At 37.7% G+C, this 17262-nt stretch overlaps 2 protein-coding genes across 2 annotated transcripts; one reads left to right on the top strand and one right to left on the bottom strand.

Annotated features, from left to right (window-relative positions):
• Positions 1 to 6109: 6109 nt before the first annotated feature.
• Positions 6110 to 11400, top strand: LOC122064836 (cadmium-induced protein AS8). The gene is made up of 3 exons (XM_042628619.1): positions 6110 to 6449; positions 7809 to 8055; positions 11102 to 11400. Exons 1-3 carry the CDS (start codon positions 6387 to 6389, stop codon positions 11398 to 11400), a joined length of 609 nt encoding a protein of 202 aa, XP_042484553.1. The 5' UTR covers positions 6110 to 6386.
• Positions 11401 to 14840: 3440 nt separating this feature from the next.
• LOC122064837 lies at positions 14841 to 16845 on the bottom strand. The gene is made up of 2 exons (XM_042628620.1): positions 16191 to 16845; positions 14841 to 15106 (listed from the first exon to the last, which is right to left on the bottom strand). The coding sequence occupies exons 1-2, from the start codon at positions 16843 to 16845 to the stop codon at positions 14841 to 14843; spliced, it is 921 nt and encodes a 306-aa protein (XP_042484554.1).
• Positions 16846 to 17262: the final 417 nt, after the last annotated feature.

The following is a 17262-nucleotide window of genomic DNA, read 5'->3' on the forward strand; positions in this document are numbered from 1 at the left end:
AAAAAAAAAAAAAAAAAAAAAGCTATGCTTGATCAAATTTTTCTTTGTTAAGTTGGGTTGATTTAATGTTAAATGTGTTATATGTCAATCATGCCATGCTTGTGTCAACTCAGTGAAAACAAATGTTGTGTTCATGCTATGGTTGATTAATCCGATTAATTTCCTTAATTGTGTTCAAGTTGGAGTACTTTTATCTGACACAAATTTAATATGACACAAACATAATATCACTTTATTATTGTCTCATTTAGTCGAAACCATATTTTTTTGAATCATTTCAAATATATATATTTTTTTGTCAAGTTAGACCCACCATTAATGGTGGTCCGAAGGGAAAATAGGTAGCTCACTAGGGCCCAAAGGGAAGGGAGTAGGGGGAATAATGGTGCATGGCAGCACTGATGCATTTACAAGGGGAGTTGATCTACAAATCAATCCTTAAGCACATTCTTAAGTGAGCAGTGCCAAACCATTGAGCTACCACCCAGGTGTGCATTTTAAGGACTTTGAATCTAACAATTGTACACAAGTAAATTTTTGGGGTTTCACACGATCCCACATTAGATGTGAGTAGCTCGATATAAAAGTTACAAGGATTCCGATACCCTTTCCTAAATGACTAGCTTTTAAGGGTGAGTTCTACTTGAGTCCCAATAAGTGGTATCAGAGTTGAGATATGACAGCTCTAGTATGATTCTGATAATGAATTAATTCATTCGAGAAAGATCTCAATTCCCATATATTCTCCCACTTTGAGGGGGGGGGGAAATTGTTGGAATCCATGCAAAAAAAAAAAAAATCCCACATCGGATGTGATTAGCTCGATATAAAGACTTATTATGACTTAAACGCATTGTCCTAAAAGATTGCCGGTCTTTAAGTTGTCCTTAATTGCAAAAAATAACGACACTATAAAATTTATGACATAAAAACTCTAATGGTAGAAAGTTTCATTAAACTTTATCCCAATAGTACCAACACCGACAATGGGCATTCATAGGCATGGAATAAAAACACCATTATAACTTTAGCTTATTGTATGTTAAACTGAGAGTGTCTAGACTAGTAACTAGTCCAAAATATTTGAAATACTTTTTAAATAATAATATTTAATATATTACTAGCCTCAGTGTTTGACCAGTCATAGTTCGACAACTCGCTCACTTGGATATTCACCTTTAACAAGGGTGTTGAGACATAATTGAGTGTCACACTCATTCATATTTATAAAATATGCATTGAGCATCTGGTATGTATCATTCTTATCGGTAGATATTAACAACTAAAGCACCACAAACCATTGTCAATTAATTCGTCGAATTATTTGTGAATATTTCGGCCTATCTGTATTTTACCGGATATGAATACTTCGGTCCAAATCCAAATCAAATAAAAAAGTCAAAAAAATTATAATTTTATGGATTTTTTTTTTAAATATCACGAATAACTCAGTCAAATCAAATTATAGTAGAATAACTTGGTAATTTAAAATATAAAAAAAAATTATATAATCTTGAATAGCCATAAAAATAGCAACTATTATGTATTTATTACCAACTTGATGGTCAATATATTTTTCTTATTGTTTTTTGAAACCAATGAAGTTTCATCTTTCCCGAGGTAATCTCTCACCACATTTTTTAGCTGTTCTACTTTCTCTCTCTCTCTCTCTCTCTCTTAATTATTGGGGTAAAAGGAAATGAGTTTTTAGCAAAAAAGAAAAGAATAAAAGGAAATGAAACATACCTAATATATGAAAATTTTTTATCTTTAAAATTTAAAATTCTAATTATTATATCATTTTTCTATTATGCACAAATGGTAATTGATATGAATCAACTACTACAAATGTTAAAAATAACATCCAAATTTTTTGTCCGACTTTTTTTTTGGTAAACGAATAACTCTCGAATCTGAATCGGGATTTTATTTTGTCCGCTTTTTATGGAATTCGTAAATTAACAAAACTATTTATTCCAAATAATCTCCATCTGACTAATTCCTGAATCCCAATTTGCTAGCTATCCCACAAATGCGTAAAATATAGTTACAATAATAAGTGCCTCTTTTTTTTTTTAGTAACCATCCGAGTTTATCATTTTAAAAAAAGTAGTGGTGAACCATTTGAGAATTTCTGTGAATCAATATTCAAAATATTAAAGTATCTATATCTAATTGTTTGACCAATGTGTATATCTATATTTCGTACCAATCCCTATTGGTTGAGGAGATATACAATATGTGACAATGCTAGAACATAGTGCCCAATTCTATCCATAGTTGGGAACAAATGATGACAAAAGTGGACAATTGTAGATAAAAAAAATAATTATAAACAAGTACATAATAAGATTGTAGTAACTAATTTATCATATTAAATTAGTTTCGATTGATACATATCAAATGCCAATGAATCCAACATTATGACCAATAAACACCTCTCCTTTAGACTTTTTAACCAAATATACAAATTCAAAACACTTCACCAATTAATACACTATCATACAATAAATTAAATAAGTCCTAAGGTCGAACCTTAACTTTTTCTTTCTCCTTCTCTCTCTCTCTTCTTTTTTTTTTTTTTACATTAGCAAATATACAACCTCTCGACAATCCATCCAAACTATAACATGCACCCATTGCTGTTCTTATGTTCCTTATAGCCCCCTGGATTTACTCCTTGTAGCTTTAATTCTTGTGAATTCTCTACAAAATCATTATTCGTATATGTACAACATAATGAAATTGAACAATAATATCGTTGTCCATTCAACAGATCCATTAGATAACTCGTAGCTGCCACCATCACAAATAACATGACATGATAGCCCTTCTGACAACCTATGGTATGTTTCAAGCCCTTAAACTTCAGGTAAATGATTTTGATCAATCGAGTGAGAACACTGGAGGCAATGAGTTCCAAGTCATAAGCACATTTAGAAATATGCTGAATTATCAACAATGGACTTGGATTTTGCTGGCAAAACAAAACATACATCTATGAAAACTAGAAAGAAATATCAAGCACAAATATGATAAAATGCTTATCAGATTTGGGAATACTAGGATTTAAAATGATGAAATTCACAAGGACTTGGATATTAGATGTCATGAAAAGTTTTGATCTTAGACCTATAGGTTCAACAGCCAAAAGATCCTCTAAAACTGTCATTTTATTCACATGGAGAAATATATGTCACGTTATTTTCTCTCTTTTTTTTTTTTTTTTTAAATCAACAATAAGGACTTACATTAATAAAGTTAACTAGTCCACTCTTAATATTCACAACTCCAACCAATACTTTCCACACAGAAAATAAAAAAATAGAAAATAAAAAACTTAGAAAGATTTTTTAAATGCCAAACATAATTTAAAAGCTTCCTATTTAAAGTTCGCCTACAATCATTACAACCATTCCAAACCAACCATCAATGATCAAACAACAATTTTTATGCTAAGACCCTGTTTGTTTAGAAGACAAAAATGGTGGGATATTGAGGTTAATGGGGCCATATATGATGGGGGTGGGGGAACAGACAAGAAAAGAAAAGGAAAATGAGGGAATGGATAAAGTTTTCCACTTTTTCCCCTTTCTTCTTCTTCTTCTTCACGCTTTGTCGCTAGACCTTGCGTCTGCCCATCCAGTACTGCTGCATCATACGCCTATGCTCCATCCACCACCGTTGCCTCATATGCCTACGCTGTATACGCTCCGCCCCATCTACCGCCGCTAGGTTGTTTTGGGTATCTATAAATTTATTGCTACACATTTTTTCGGCCCCATTCCATTGCCTTTGCAACATGTATCCGCCCCATAAACTTCCGCTGTGACATGCCGCTATCCCAGGTTATAGCTATCAGTGCCTTTCACATGGAAGAATTGAAAGGCTTCGAGATTGAAAGATTTACCTTCATTTCCCTAAAAAATACTATCCAAAACGTTGGGACTTTGCGGCGGGATAGGTGGAAAAAAATCACTTGCCACTTATGCCAACAACCCCTTCTATTTATGATTGGCAATCTCCTCATTCTCTCACCTCGGGCATCCAAACAATCCGTGATTTTGGTAGTTGTGGAAATAGCCCTATTTTTCCCACCCCTTTTTGATCAATTTTTTTTCTTTTTTTATCAAACAAATCCGCTCTAAAGAGTAAAAAAGGGTGAAAAACTTGTGAGAATGAATTCTACTTGTTATGAGTTGGGTTGACAAGAAAAGAGAAGGAAAAAAAAAATAGAATTCATAATTTTAGTGGAATGAGATTTTATGGGGAAGAGAGAAAGTGAATGTGAGGTGGAATTCTATGAGAAATAAAGGAAATAGAAAGAGGTGAGAGATAGACAAGACAATTTTTACATGAAGTACTTAGGAAGTGAGTGACGTGGGAAAAGTTATGTGACACGCCAACATGGCAACATATAACAATTATTGCATTAAATGACTTTATTTGGTGAGTTTTCCACCCTACTCATTCAAACACTTATATTAGTAGTAATTTGTGAGAAATAAGCACAAAATTTTCACCATTTTTTTTACATTTTTCACTTTTCTCCATCAAACAAACAGGGCTTACAAGTTCTGATTTCACTAAAGGGGAAAACCATTAATTCTTGCAAGTTTGTTTTATATTTATGTATATAAATATTTATATAAAGTAAGTTTTAAAGTAACATATCCCCTATTACTTGTTTGTTACTATTATTTTTTAGTTTTTTCTTTTGATTTTGAGGTTTGAGCTCAAAATGTTTGGGAGGAAAACTTTTGAATGAAAAAATTCAAAAGACTTAACGCGATAAGCTAAGTTGTTTAGTCCTACATTGGTTTGGGAGGAGAGAAAAGACGGGTATATATATATATATATATATATATATATGTGCAAGCCCTTCAAAGAGGGATTTTCCTTCTTTCATATTTGCCGGGGTCCTTAGGGTGCTTTTCAGTCATGGAGGCCAAACTGGGTTGGTCAAAACATTCTTATCTTTTAAAACCTCTGGAGTTTTTGCTCCAAATTTGAATTAAAATTCAAATTAAAACATCTATACTATTCTTATATGTACCCATACGTAAAGGCACATTTCAAAACATACAAATCTCGTACCCATATGTAGAGGTATCTATACATAGACAACGCCTTTGTACGTGTATAGGCAGCACACTAGTACATATAACAATGTATATGTCTATATACATTGGGTACTGTATTAATAAAATACGTTTTTGCAGCACCAGAACCCTCTCTCTCTCTCTCTCTCTCTCTGTTATATGAGAAAACAATTCTCTCTGTATGTTTACAGGGTTGTTGAGACTAAGGTTCCACAAGGTTGCAAGGGGTGGTGATTGTAGCGAGGAGGGGCTAATATTTCATTGGGCAGGAAAGTTTGTACAACTATTCTATCCCTTTAACTTCCACCCCTAAGCAAACGTGACCAAAGGGATATATATATATATATATATATATAATTACATTAATTATATCTGAAAGAAAGAGAGAGTAAACTAAACCAAATTACACTGCCTATTATGGATCAACTCATTAGCTTAATTGAAGTGATCCATGGATCTTGTTATATAAAAATATTAATGCCTTGGCCCATTTTTTAGACGCTGGTTGTGGAAAGGAGAATTCTAGCAATATTGTTTCAAATCAGCAACCCCATTTTAGCTAAGGTCAAAGGTTTTAGTAGTCTATACTCTATTAGTGAGAAAAATATCTTCTTTCAACAATTTAGTCCAAAGGCTATTAGGTTGTGTGAGAACTTATTGTGAACCTCCAAGAGTTTAAAACTTAATCTCTAACCTGTTTGTTTGTAGGAAAAAAAAGAGTGGGATAGTGTAGGGAATAAGAACTACTGTTGGTGGGGTGAGGGGACAGAAAAGAAAAGGAAAGGAAAAGAAAAAAAAAAAGAAGGAAAAAATGTGAGAAAGAGAGGGTTGTGGGCCCCACCTTAATAAAATATTTAATTTAATTTTTTCCTAAAATCGCTTACCTTTAATAGTAAAATGTACCCATCTTCTAATATCCTGTTCTTTTTTATTGTATTTTTTGGGTAAATAATTTCTTTTCTTCTCTATATAAAAGAGGAGGGTATACAGGGGTTAAAAGGTAAGTGGAATTCTCATCAATAGGTTTCATTCACATGGCAGCAGAAAATTGAGTACATTTTTTTCCTTTGTTTTTTCGGATATGAAAATTTGAAGACGCTAGGATTGTTAGAAAGGCGAAATAGAGTCAACTCAACTAAGAAAATTGTTTTTTTTCCCTTTTGTTTTGGGGGAAGGAAGAAGAAAATAGTAGACGACCCTATAATACGCCGCAGCGCGAACTACGCACGGTCCACCAGGATAACTGTTTTAACGGTACAGAGATATCCACTATCCTGCTAGCCAATGATAAGTAGTGCAGGCGAAGAAATCCCATTTCAAGTAGTGACTGATGGTAATGGAAATCGGGTAACTAGTTCTGCTTTTTTTCCCTTATTATTATTATTTTTATTTATTTATTTTTCCATTATTGGGTTGCTGCTGATTTTCTCGTAGATTCCTTTCTTTATGATTTGGTAATGGATATGATTCACGGTTTTGGAATGCTTCTGTGGTGGAAAATTTCCGGTTTTTAAAGTGAAAAATCAATTTATGCGCTTTTAAATTATCTTGGATCGTTCAAATGATTAATGGATTAATTGAAGTTCGAGCTTAATGGATGGAACTGGATTTTGCAATCAGTGATCTGCTCTTGCTTCTAGGATTATGTTTGAGGCTTCTTTCTGAATCTCTTTCAGGGTTTCCCTGTCTGTGAACTGAACATAAGTTGGGTTCTGTTTTTAAACACACTTTTCATCTTCTTTGCACCTTATTGGAAGTATTGAATGTTGTTTTAGGTTGTTTGGATGGGAGGTTTTGCAATCAATGATCTTTCCTTGGTTCTCGGATTATGTTTGAGGCTGCTTTCTGAACCTCTTTCAGGGTCCCTGTCTGAGAACTGAACATAAGTTGGGTTCTGTTTTAAACACAGTTTTCATCTTCGTTGCATCTTATTCAAAGTGTTGAATGGTTGTTTTAGGATTTTAGGAAGGGAGCAAATGGATTTCCATGCATTTGCCACAGTGGTGTTGTTCTAACTTCTTACCCAGATCTACCATGAGTGTTTATTTGTTTTTATTTATTTATTAATTTTTTATTCTGTATCCCCTTGTAGAATGAATTGACAAAATGGTGAAATAAGAAGAGAAGTAGAAGAAAACTACCTAGGGTTATGATGCTTAGAATCAGTAGATTAGGTTCACGATAGGCCATGTAAATCTCCCAGAGGGAACCATAGATTGATGGGTCCTAAACCTAATCTCTTGGTGATTAAAGTGTCTCAGGAAGGGAGATGGCTTCTTACAACTTTTGTTCAGTTGTGATTTCTTATTTTAAAATGCATACTTCTTTATCTGAGAGTTAGTTTCTAGATTGTTACTTCCCCCATACCAAAACCTGGTAGCTGAGTCACCCTTACCTGAAATTTTTAAAAAGCATGAGCATCAATACTGTTTTGGGAAGCTTGCTACTCTGGTATTTTGGTATATCTTGTATGATATCAGGGAGAGTTTGGAAACAGAAACAATGAGTAGAAAATCTTCTTTTTCTTCTGATGAATGCACTGTCTACTACTTCCTCTTGGTCTTAACCTTCATTGATTGACAAGATTTTATTTTAAGTTAGAGATTCATTTATTTAAACAATAGATTTGGAGTTTTAATTTTTTAATTTACAAGTTTCGCAGATATGTCTTGTTAATTATGATGAAACATTAAAATGATTTTGCAGATCTTTATGATCATAAAAGGGTTGTTTAGGAGGTATGAGAGATGGAACCCTGTGCATCCAACATCTGGATCGTTTTGGGGCATGGGAATCGGCATTGGGTGTGGCATTGGATGGGGTCCTGGTTTTGGGCCTGAAGTGATTGGTTATGTTGGAGCTGGATGTGGCGTGGGATTTAGTGTTGGCTTCACCTTGCTTGGTGCTGGAATTGGCCTTCCTACAAAGCCCTCCATCAAAATTCCTTACAATGGTATATTTTATTTTTTTTCCTTTGAAATCCAACATATGTTTGCTTTATTAACTCTTTTCTTACACAATTACACTTGATATGGGGAATAACGTCTTTAATGCTACTGCAATTGCACTCAATAAGGGGAATGCATTGTTCATGTTTTACTGGCTCAACCAAAATAAACAAGCTAGCTTTCCTGCGTTACTGGATTTACTACTTGACAGTTCTGTTAGTCACATTGTTATCATGCCATGTTCAATATTCGGCATTATGGGTACATGACATTATAATTGTCCAGGCAGTGAAAGGGTGGCTAAGCGCTTACGAGACCAAGGTGCCCAAGTGTATCTTTTATTTTTCCTCTTTTATAACATTATTTAGTAAGCTACATATACCCTATTCCATCAAAAATCAACATTAGGCCACCTCAAGTCATAAAAACTCAACATTAAGCCACAACAAGTCATAAAAAATCAACATTTAGAGAAATGTTCTTGTTATATAAGAATTTTGACTAGTCAAATGATTTTGTTTTTACAAAAGACTTTTTGTATTAGGTAGAGTACAAAACCAGCTTTCCAACAAGTCCAAGATTGCTAAAATCCAAGTTGTATTGACAAAGTTATGTTCCATTTTCAAACTTATTTTAAGGTGCACGAATGATGTTAAAAAGAGCCTGATTGAAAATAAATTTATGGAAATTAAAACAAAAGATTATTTTACCACACTTTGGGTTTTTAGCAATGTTTTACTATGATAATATTTATGGAATTTTCAAATTTAGGAAAGACCCCAACATTTGAAAGTTGAAAATCTCCCTTACAACCAAAAATCCAGTTTTTTTCTGTTTTTGAACTGGGGTGTTTGCTTATTTATATATATTTCGCATGAATGAGTGTCAGACCAAGTGCTAGACTAGTCAAACTAGCCAGGCCACTAAGGTTACAGTCGCCTTGACCCCTAGCCTTGACAACAATGCAGAACATGGATATGCTATTTTGGATGTGCAGGATTACCCCTAGCTGATAAATGCTCACTCTCATTGGTATATGCCTTTTGGAGCTTGTCGTCTTGAGAAGCTGGATTCTTAGAATCTGAGAAGTAGAAGCACATAAAGCTTAGCCAAATGTGCACTCAGTTGTTAATGAAAGTCAATGAAGTCCTATTAAAAACCCTTTTTTGTTTGGGACTAAGTGCGGTTCAAGAAGCATTGAAAAAACAATGATGAAAAGGGATATGCGTATATAGCATGTTTCCCACCCAGGTTGAGACAATGCTTCCTAATAGGTTTTGGGTATGGAAACAACAGAAGAAAAAGCAAAAGAATGAGTGGTGGAAAGGATATGTAATGTAAGGTCCAGTCACAAGTGACTCAACCCTTGAATAGGATCTCAATTACAACCAGAAAATAACCAACTTCTGAAACGATAGCTACGAGTATTAGATGGGCCCTATCTTTCAATTGAATAAAGGTCTACAAGAGGGGATGAATCCCTAAAAATATTACCCAAAACTAATGGTTGGATGCTGAGATATCAGCAAGTCATGAAATTAGAAAGTAGGTTTCAGAATCAACAAGTACTGTGATATAGATAAACCCAACCACTGGATCAGCACCAAATCGGTATTGAAGGAAAGGGTTTGAATTTCAAATATTCAGCCCTCTAAATATCAACAGCAACTGATGGATGGATCAGGAGACCAGTCCGCTTGAAGTCGCTGAAGTAAGAACTCATCTGCAGAACTGCAGGTAGTCCTCTCCTTGAAGCTTCAACCAGAATCGATAGAAGGATCCAACAGGGAAATATTGCAGTGATCAGCAGCCACCGAGGAGCCTTCAGTTGAGTCTCAGCTATGAAAAAAACTGTCAGAACAGGAACGAGAAACAGGGAAGCAATTGGGAAGAAGAGAAGATAGAAAAGGTTTAGGGGATGAAGCCTCTCACTCTCTTCTAGGTATCTCACCCATAAGGTCTCTCACCTCACTGTATCACACAGTTTTCTTGCACATAGCAAACAAAATTGGCAATATGACATGCAAACAAAGACTTTTAGTACAAGAATGAGTACCCTTGTTAACAGCAATAGGAAGATCCAAATCAATTGAGAAAGAGATCCGGATGGAGTATCAGATTGGGAAGAGGGCAGCGATGAAGTGTCTTCTTTGATTCTTTTGTTACGAGTTACGAAACTTATACAATTGAAGTGGCTTTCAGGAGCAGGATTTGGTACAGATTTAGTACTCTGAAGAGGAATTAATATAGGCAAAAGTGGAGGATTAGAAGCAGGAGAAGGAGTGGAAGAATCCAACTCAAACTCATCCAAGTCTCTATCCTTATTAGGAAAATAGGGTACTCCTTCAAAGCATGTACCATCATTACTAACAAATTCTGAAATTGGGAATAACCTAAAAAAAAACACTAAACAGTCGGAGGCATAGTTGTCAAGGCGTCAGTGCCTTGGGCGCCTTAGTCACCAGAAAAAAAAAAAGGTCTTAAGAGTGAAGGAAATCAGTGTAGAATTGGGAAGATTAAAGAATGAAAGGACAACGAGGGAAAAAACTTCAATGACTATTAAATGGCTGCTGAAGCTTCATGTTTAGGTTTCCATTTAGACTGGTATGGCTGGCTAGCTCCATCAAATAGTGGTCACATTGCATGTGCAGCCCTAGTTAAAGTTGAACCTCCAGAACTTGAGTTGAGTTGTTTGCATCTGGATTTTGTAAAACAGGCATATTTAACATGACAAGTAATTGAAGTATCCTTTTACATAGTTACATCTATGCCACCAAGAACGTGTCTGCTTATGCATTTTCGTTCCTTTATGCTTCATTGATGATTTGAATATGTGTATCTATAAAAAGTTTGGGGGTGTCAAGCTGTAATTATTTAATGTGTAGCAGCAGAGGATGGCATATATGGACTGTCATGTATTAGACAATGTAGGGAGGAATGAATACTGTCCTCATGTTTTACAAATATATGACGTATATGTTGCACAATGATTTTTTAGGGCTCCTTGTGATGTATGTCTCGATCAAACCCTGCTCGTTCTGTCTTTTACAGGAATGAGGACAGGAGTGGTGAAGCTTCTGAGATCCAGCGGTTTTTTTTCCATCAGAAATGTTGTGGAGGATGGTTGGAACCATTTTGGGCCACATATTCCTTTCCAGAGGGAAGCCGGTGGAAAGATCACTAGCTTTAAGCATAAGAGTTCTTTAGACCATAGTGTTGGATTAACTATGATGAAGCCTGGCTACCCTTCCAATTTTAGATCTATTTTGGAACGTTTAGAGTCACTGAGAGATCGATGCTTGCATCCTCACAAAGGTACATTAACAAATCCAACTTCGTATTTTAAGTAATTTTAGATAAATTCGGGCCAATTCATTCTTGTACAAATGCAGTTCAATTTGGTTGATGAAGAGGTCAGTATTTATATTTATGCAGGAAGGATTGTGACTAATGTTCTGGAGTGGTGGAGTCTATGATGCCTAGCATCCAATGGGCTGGACTTATTTTCAGCTGATCCCCAAGCATATCCAAAACCAGACCCTGCTCCAACCTCTACATCCAATGGCCTGCATTTATTTTCAGCTATTTATTATTCTTTTTTAGTGGGCGAGCCTGTAGCACAACAGTTAAGTTGCACTTTTGCAACATGTTGGTCACAGGTTCGAAACTTGGAAGCAGCCTCTCCTGCGAAGCAGAGGGTAAGGCTGCTTACATTTGCCCCTCCAGACCCTGCAATAGTCGGAGCCTTGTGCATGGGGTTGCTCTTTTTTTAGTCATTATTCTTTCTTATCTTTTGAACATCTCAACCATAAGCCTTAGTCATCTCCTTTTCTAATCTTGATTTCCACACTAGCCTACTACTGGATGTGTAATTAGAGCAGCCCGCTAAATGGTTGCGGAACATCCAAACTCAATTACCCATCATCCATCCTGTTGGCCCCTATGTAATTGTGATTGCAAAGTAAGAAAACTTTATGTTAGGTCAGTAGTTTTGAATGTACTTTACTATCATTTGAACTGTTTCCGACTGAAATAGAGAAGTGCATGATGCAGGAGCATCTCAAGATGAATTATTGGGCCTTTTTAGTCTTACTTTTATTTTGTAAAAAATAGGCTGGAATATCAAGTCTGATGGGTAGAATAAATTATAATCCAATTTATGGGAGTTGGAGTACTTCTTTAGGCTTAAGTTATTGAATATGAATAGGAAATAGGAACAGTTGAAGAGCATTGGTTTTATTTGCAAGGAGTCTACAGTTTTAGGAGTCTTTTTCTATTTAATTTCATGTTTCTTTGAGGTTTCTTTATGGATTTAGAAGCAAAATGTGGGTGAAGTCTATTCTTATTAGGAAGTGCATGATGTGGAAGCATCTCCTCTTTTGTTCCTTTGTTCTCTTCCAACCTTTGGAAACTATGAGGCCACTCTTTATTTGTAATGTAGATATGTAGTACAAAGGATACCAATACAGAAGGTAGTACAAGGCTAGGTAGTATACATACACACATAGACAAGGTGGCATACTTATCCTATCCTTAACACTCCCCCTCAAGTTGGTGCATAGATATCCCTCATGCCCTACTTGCATACAATAGGATAAAATATCTTACAAGTTAAACCCTTTGTAAAAACATCAACTAACTGATTGTTAGATGTGAAAAGAGGAATACAAATGGAGCCTTGTTCATGCTTTTCCTTGATGAAGTGTCTGTCTATCTCAATATGCTTAGTTTTGTCATGTTGAACTAGGTTAGGAGCTATACTAATTGCTGCCTTGTTATCACTGTAAAGCCTCATAGGTTCTCCAAATGTCACCCCCAGATCGTTGAGTAAGATTTTAAGCCATGTAAGTTTGCATACACCTTGAGCCATTGCTTGATACTTTGCTTCTACACTCGATCTAGACACCACTAGTTGTTTCTTGCTTTTCCATTTAACCAGATTTCCTCCTAGGAATGTACAGTATCTAGAGGTAAAACATCTATCATCCTGCTGTATACCACTAGTTGTTTCTTGCTTTTCTATGTAACCAGATTTCCTCCTATCATCTATCATCCATGGATCCTGCCCAATTAGCATCAATGAAAGCCTCCAAATTTAGATTGTCATGATTGGAGAATAGAATTCCCTTGCTAGCAGCAGATTTCAAGTATCTCGGAATGTTATGCATTGCATTTAGATGTGTAGTTTGTGGATCATGTAGGAATCGACTAACTACCCCTACAACATAGGCAATATCTGGTTTGGTATGAGATAGATATATCAATCTTTTGACAAGTCTTTGATTCCTCTCCTTATCTACCAGATCACCCCTTTACCGCTTACTTGATGGTTACCTCGATAGGGGAATCTGCAGGTTTACACCTGAGCTTATCAGTTTTTTTTTTTTGGATGAATAAAATCTATATTAAAGGAGAAGAAGAATATACAAAAGAAGGCCTCACAAGGAGACAAGAAAGGGCAAGCCCAACCAAAAAAAGGGGTGGGGAACTGCACTACTCAATAATACAATCCATCAATTGGGGGGGGGGGAAGGGATGGTAGAGGGAGGGAGACCCCAAGAGACAGCAATGAGCCTGTTCCTTGGGAATGTCTAACTGAATGGTGGGGTAGGTATGCGAGCTTTGTAGACACATCAAAATAGATGGTATTCCAAATCTGATCATAAGATCGGGATTTGGAGGTCCATCTTCGGAGATTCCTTGCCATCTAGAGGTGGTTGATAGTAGCACATAATGCAAACTTTCCAACAATGTCACAAATAGAGGACCCCTGAAATGTTATATCCACCTAGATCCATTCTCTACTAAAAGGAAGTGGTCTCCTACGAGAGGGCCAACAACAACCTAGGACTTTTTTCCAAATGATTGTGGAGAAGGGGCAAACAAAGAACAGATGATCAACATCTTCATTCCCATTCCAGCAAAGGCAACATGCATTAGCGGCTTGGATGTGTCTAAAGTTGAGGAAGGACTAGGTGGGAAGGCAGTTGGAAAGGGCACGCCAAGCCGTGAAGCTGTGGCGGGGAATGTTTCCCTTGAACCAGATAAGCTTTCTCCATGGAACCGGGGAGGCAGATATTCTCAAGAAGTTCCAGGCAGAGGTGAAAATTTTAGAGGGGGAGGGATTCCAAGTGACATTCATCTCTACCTCTAGAATCAAGTACAAGTGGAGGAAAGCTAGACTAGATGTTATCCAGAGGGGGCAGGGAGTGGGGGGAGCCCAAGCCTCATTCCGGATGATGGAGGAGACAATAGCAAGGCGGTATAGGCCCGTGGAGTAGATGATCCTAGGGCTAACATCAAGGAGAATTGGACGATTTAGATGCTAAGGGTCAAGCCAGAGAAAGGTGGAGGTACCTCTACCAATGGAGTAGGAAATGGCATTTAGAGCCATAGGTTTGAGGCTAAGGATACTAAGCCAAACCCAAGAAGCATCCAGACCAGGGGAAGTGGGCCAAAGGGAATAATTCTTTAAAAGGTGAGAATAAACCCATGAAACCCAGATGCTATTGTGCTTAGACACAATTCTCTAGATGAGTTTGAGGATGCCCACAGAATTCATGTCTTTGATGCGCCTTAGGCCTAAACCACCTTGGGAAGGTAGACACTTTTCCAGCTGATGGGATGGAGGAATTTTGTCGTGTTAGTGCCTTTCCAGAGAAAGGAGCAAATGAGAGATTCAATTGCCTTGATAGTGGAGGAGGGAGGAACGAAGATTCCAGACCAATAAAGATACATTTATTGAAGCACTGATCTAGCCAGTTCCAACCTTCCAGCATAGGATAAGAGTTTACTCTTCCACAACTGAAGTCTTTTCCATAGGAGATCCAGGATTGGGGTGTAATGATGGCCAGAGAGTCTGCGGGGATGAGCGGAGGCCAAGATACTTGACTGGAAGAGAGCCAAGGCGGAATCTAATGATCTTAAGAAGGCGATTGGTGGAAGCTTCCTCAATCCCAGAGGTGAAGATGCGGGATTTCACTGGGTTGATCTGGAGACCCGAGAGATGCTCAAAGAGACGGAGGGAGGACATGATGGAAGAGATGGAGGAATGATCTGCTTTAGAGAAAATCATCAGGTCATCAGAAAATGCAAGATGAGTGTAGGAAAGAGCCTTACATTTGGGAATGGGAGAGGAGGTGGAGATCAGTGGAGGATTGAATCGATCCGGATTGGACCTCCAGACCAAGAGAGAAGAGAAAAGGGGAAAGGGGGCATCCTTGGCAAATCCCAACAGAAGATTTAAAGTATCCTGCTGGACTACCATTAACCAAGACGGAGAAGCACGGGGTAGAGATGCTGGCAAGGATCCAACGGACAAAATTTGGGGGGAAAACATTTGGAGGAGGACATCTGAGATGAAATCCTAATGGATAGAGTCAAAAGCCTTATGAAGATCAATCTTGAGGAGGGCCGCCGATCTATGGGATTTCCTCTAAAATCCATGGACAATCCCATGGCACAGAATGATATTGTCAGCTATATTCCTACCAGATATGAAGGCTGATTGGTTTAGACTCACCAAAGAGTTAATGACCCCTTGAATGCGGTTTGCCAAAATTTTGCCAATGAATTTGTAGATCAGGTTACAAAGGGAGATGGGTCTAAAGTCATGCATGGAGAAGGCACCCTCAGGTTTGGGGATGAGGCAAAGGAAGGTGTGGTTTACTCTATTGATCTAGCTTGGATTGAAGAAAAAGTTTTTGATAGCTCTGATGAGATCCAATTTGATACTATCCCAGTAAGATGAGAAGAAACCCATGCTAAATCCATCCGGGGGTGGGAGCTTTATTGGCTTTATGGGAAAGAACCGCAGTGGAGATCTCATCGGAGGGGATAGCTTGAAGAGAGGGGAGGAGATGATCTGGGACAAATTTGTTGATCAGCAAGGGAGGGGGAGGGGGAAGGGGAAGGGGGAGGGGAGGGGAGGGATCAGTAATTTGAGTGGGGTTGAAGAGATCAGAGAAGGAGGAGGCCTCATTTTTAATGTTCGAAGGATTGTGAAGGGTAGAGCCATTTCTAGCATGGAGGAGGGGGATGAAATTGGCATTGAGATGGCCTTTGATAGAATGATGGAAGAAGGTCGAGTTAGAGTCACTAAGCTCAAGCCATTTTATGTGGGATTTCTGTTTGAGAAAACTCTCTTCTTGGGTCAGGAGGAGGGAGAGCTCAAGGGAAGAGGATTTCTCTTCCTCTGCTAGAGCAATATTATGGAGGTCGGACAGGAGATTTTCTTGAATGGATTCAAGCCTCTCTCTGCACTCCGAGACTTTGCCAGAGATGTTACTGAAACATTTAGAGTTCCAAAGCTTGAGAGTAGATTTTACATTCTTAAGCTTCCTGGACAAGGCAATGAGGGGAGAGGAGAAGTCTTTAACGGGGAGATTCCAAGCATCACGGACAATAAAGGAGAAATCAGGGTGGAGGGTCCATATATCAAAGAATTTGAAGGGTTTAGGGCCAAAGGAGGAGGAGGAGTAGGCATGGAGGGAAATGGGGCAGTGATTTGAGATGGTGGGGGCATCAAATGTGGCAAAGGATGCAGGGTAATAGGTCATCCAAGCTTCATTTACAAGGGCCCTATTAAGCTTGTAAGCCATCCTGTCAGCCCCACTTCTACGGTTCTGCCAAGTGAGATTGGCACTAGACCAACGAAGATCATTCCTATTAACATCATCAAGGCAGCTGTTAAAAGCCTTAACAAAAGTAGGGTCAATGGGGACACCTCCCAGTTTTTCAGAGGTAGACCTGACAACATTAAAATCACCTATAATACCCCACGGGTTTGAGTCCATGGTGGAGATAGAGTGGAGGGCATCCCAGAGGGGGAGCCTTTCATGGGCACGGTTGAGGGCATAGGTAATGGTGAGAAAGCAACAATTTGTCCTAGCAAGGTCAGAAATGGATAGAGGGAAATATTGAGAGGAGGAGAGGGAGGTGATATGGAGAAGGAGGGGGTTCCATAATATCCAGATTCGACTGTTGGGGCAGCTAGAATAATTTACAAGGAAAGACCAGGATGGTGCTATGGAGGAGACAATGCGAGGGCATTTTCCTTAAGGACTCTAGTTTCCAATAAACAACAAAGGGGGGAGTCGGCAGATTTAATTTTGGAACGAATGGCTGGGTTGCATGTTTTGCTGAGGAGTTCAGACCTCGGATATTCCAAATTAACTAAGGGGTCATGATGAAGGATTGGGGGTAGGGGCAGT

The sequence above is a fragment of the Macadamia integrifolia genome, unplaced genomic scaffold, assembly GCF_013358625.1.
Source record: "Macadamia integrifolia cultivar HAES 741 unplaced genomic scaffold, SCU_Mint_v3 scaffold1790, whole genome shotgun sequence".
Lineage (NCBI taxonomy): Eukaryota > Viridiplantae > Streptophyta > Magnoliopsida > Proteales > Proteaceae > Macadamia > Macadamia integrifolia.

Bases quoted from the DNA above. Each gene is read 5' to 3' on its own strand.
- LOC122064837 (XM_042628620.1), bottom strand. From the start codon at position 16,845: ATGGACTCAAACCCGTGGGGTATTATAGGTGATTTTAATGTTGTCAGG. The intron at 15,107-16,190 runs GTTTTCTCAAAC...TCTCTAAAGCAG, and splicing joins CCTCCTGACCCAAGAAGAGA to ATCATTCCTCCATCTCTTCC.
- LOC122064836 (XM_042628619.1), top strand. From the start codon at position 6,387: ATGATAAGTAGTGCAGGCGAAGAAATCCCATTTCAAGTAGTGACTGAT. The intron at 6,450-7,808 runs GTAACTAGTTCT...ATGATTTTGCAG, and splicing joins CTGATGGTAATGGAAATCGG to ATCTTTATGATCATAAAAGG. The intron at 8,056-11,101 runs GTATATTTTATT...TGTCTTTTACAG, and splicing joins CATCAAAATTCCTTACAATG to GAATGAGGACAGGAGTGGTG.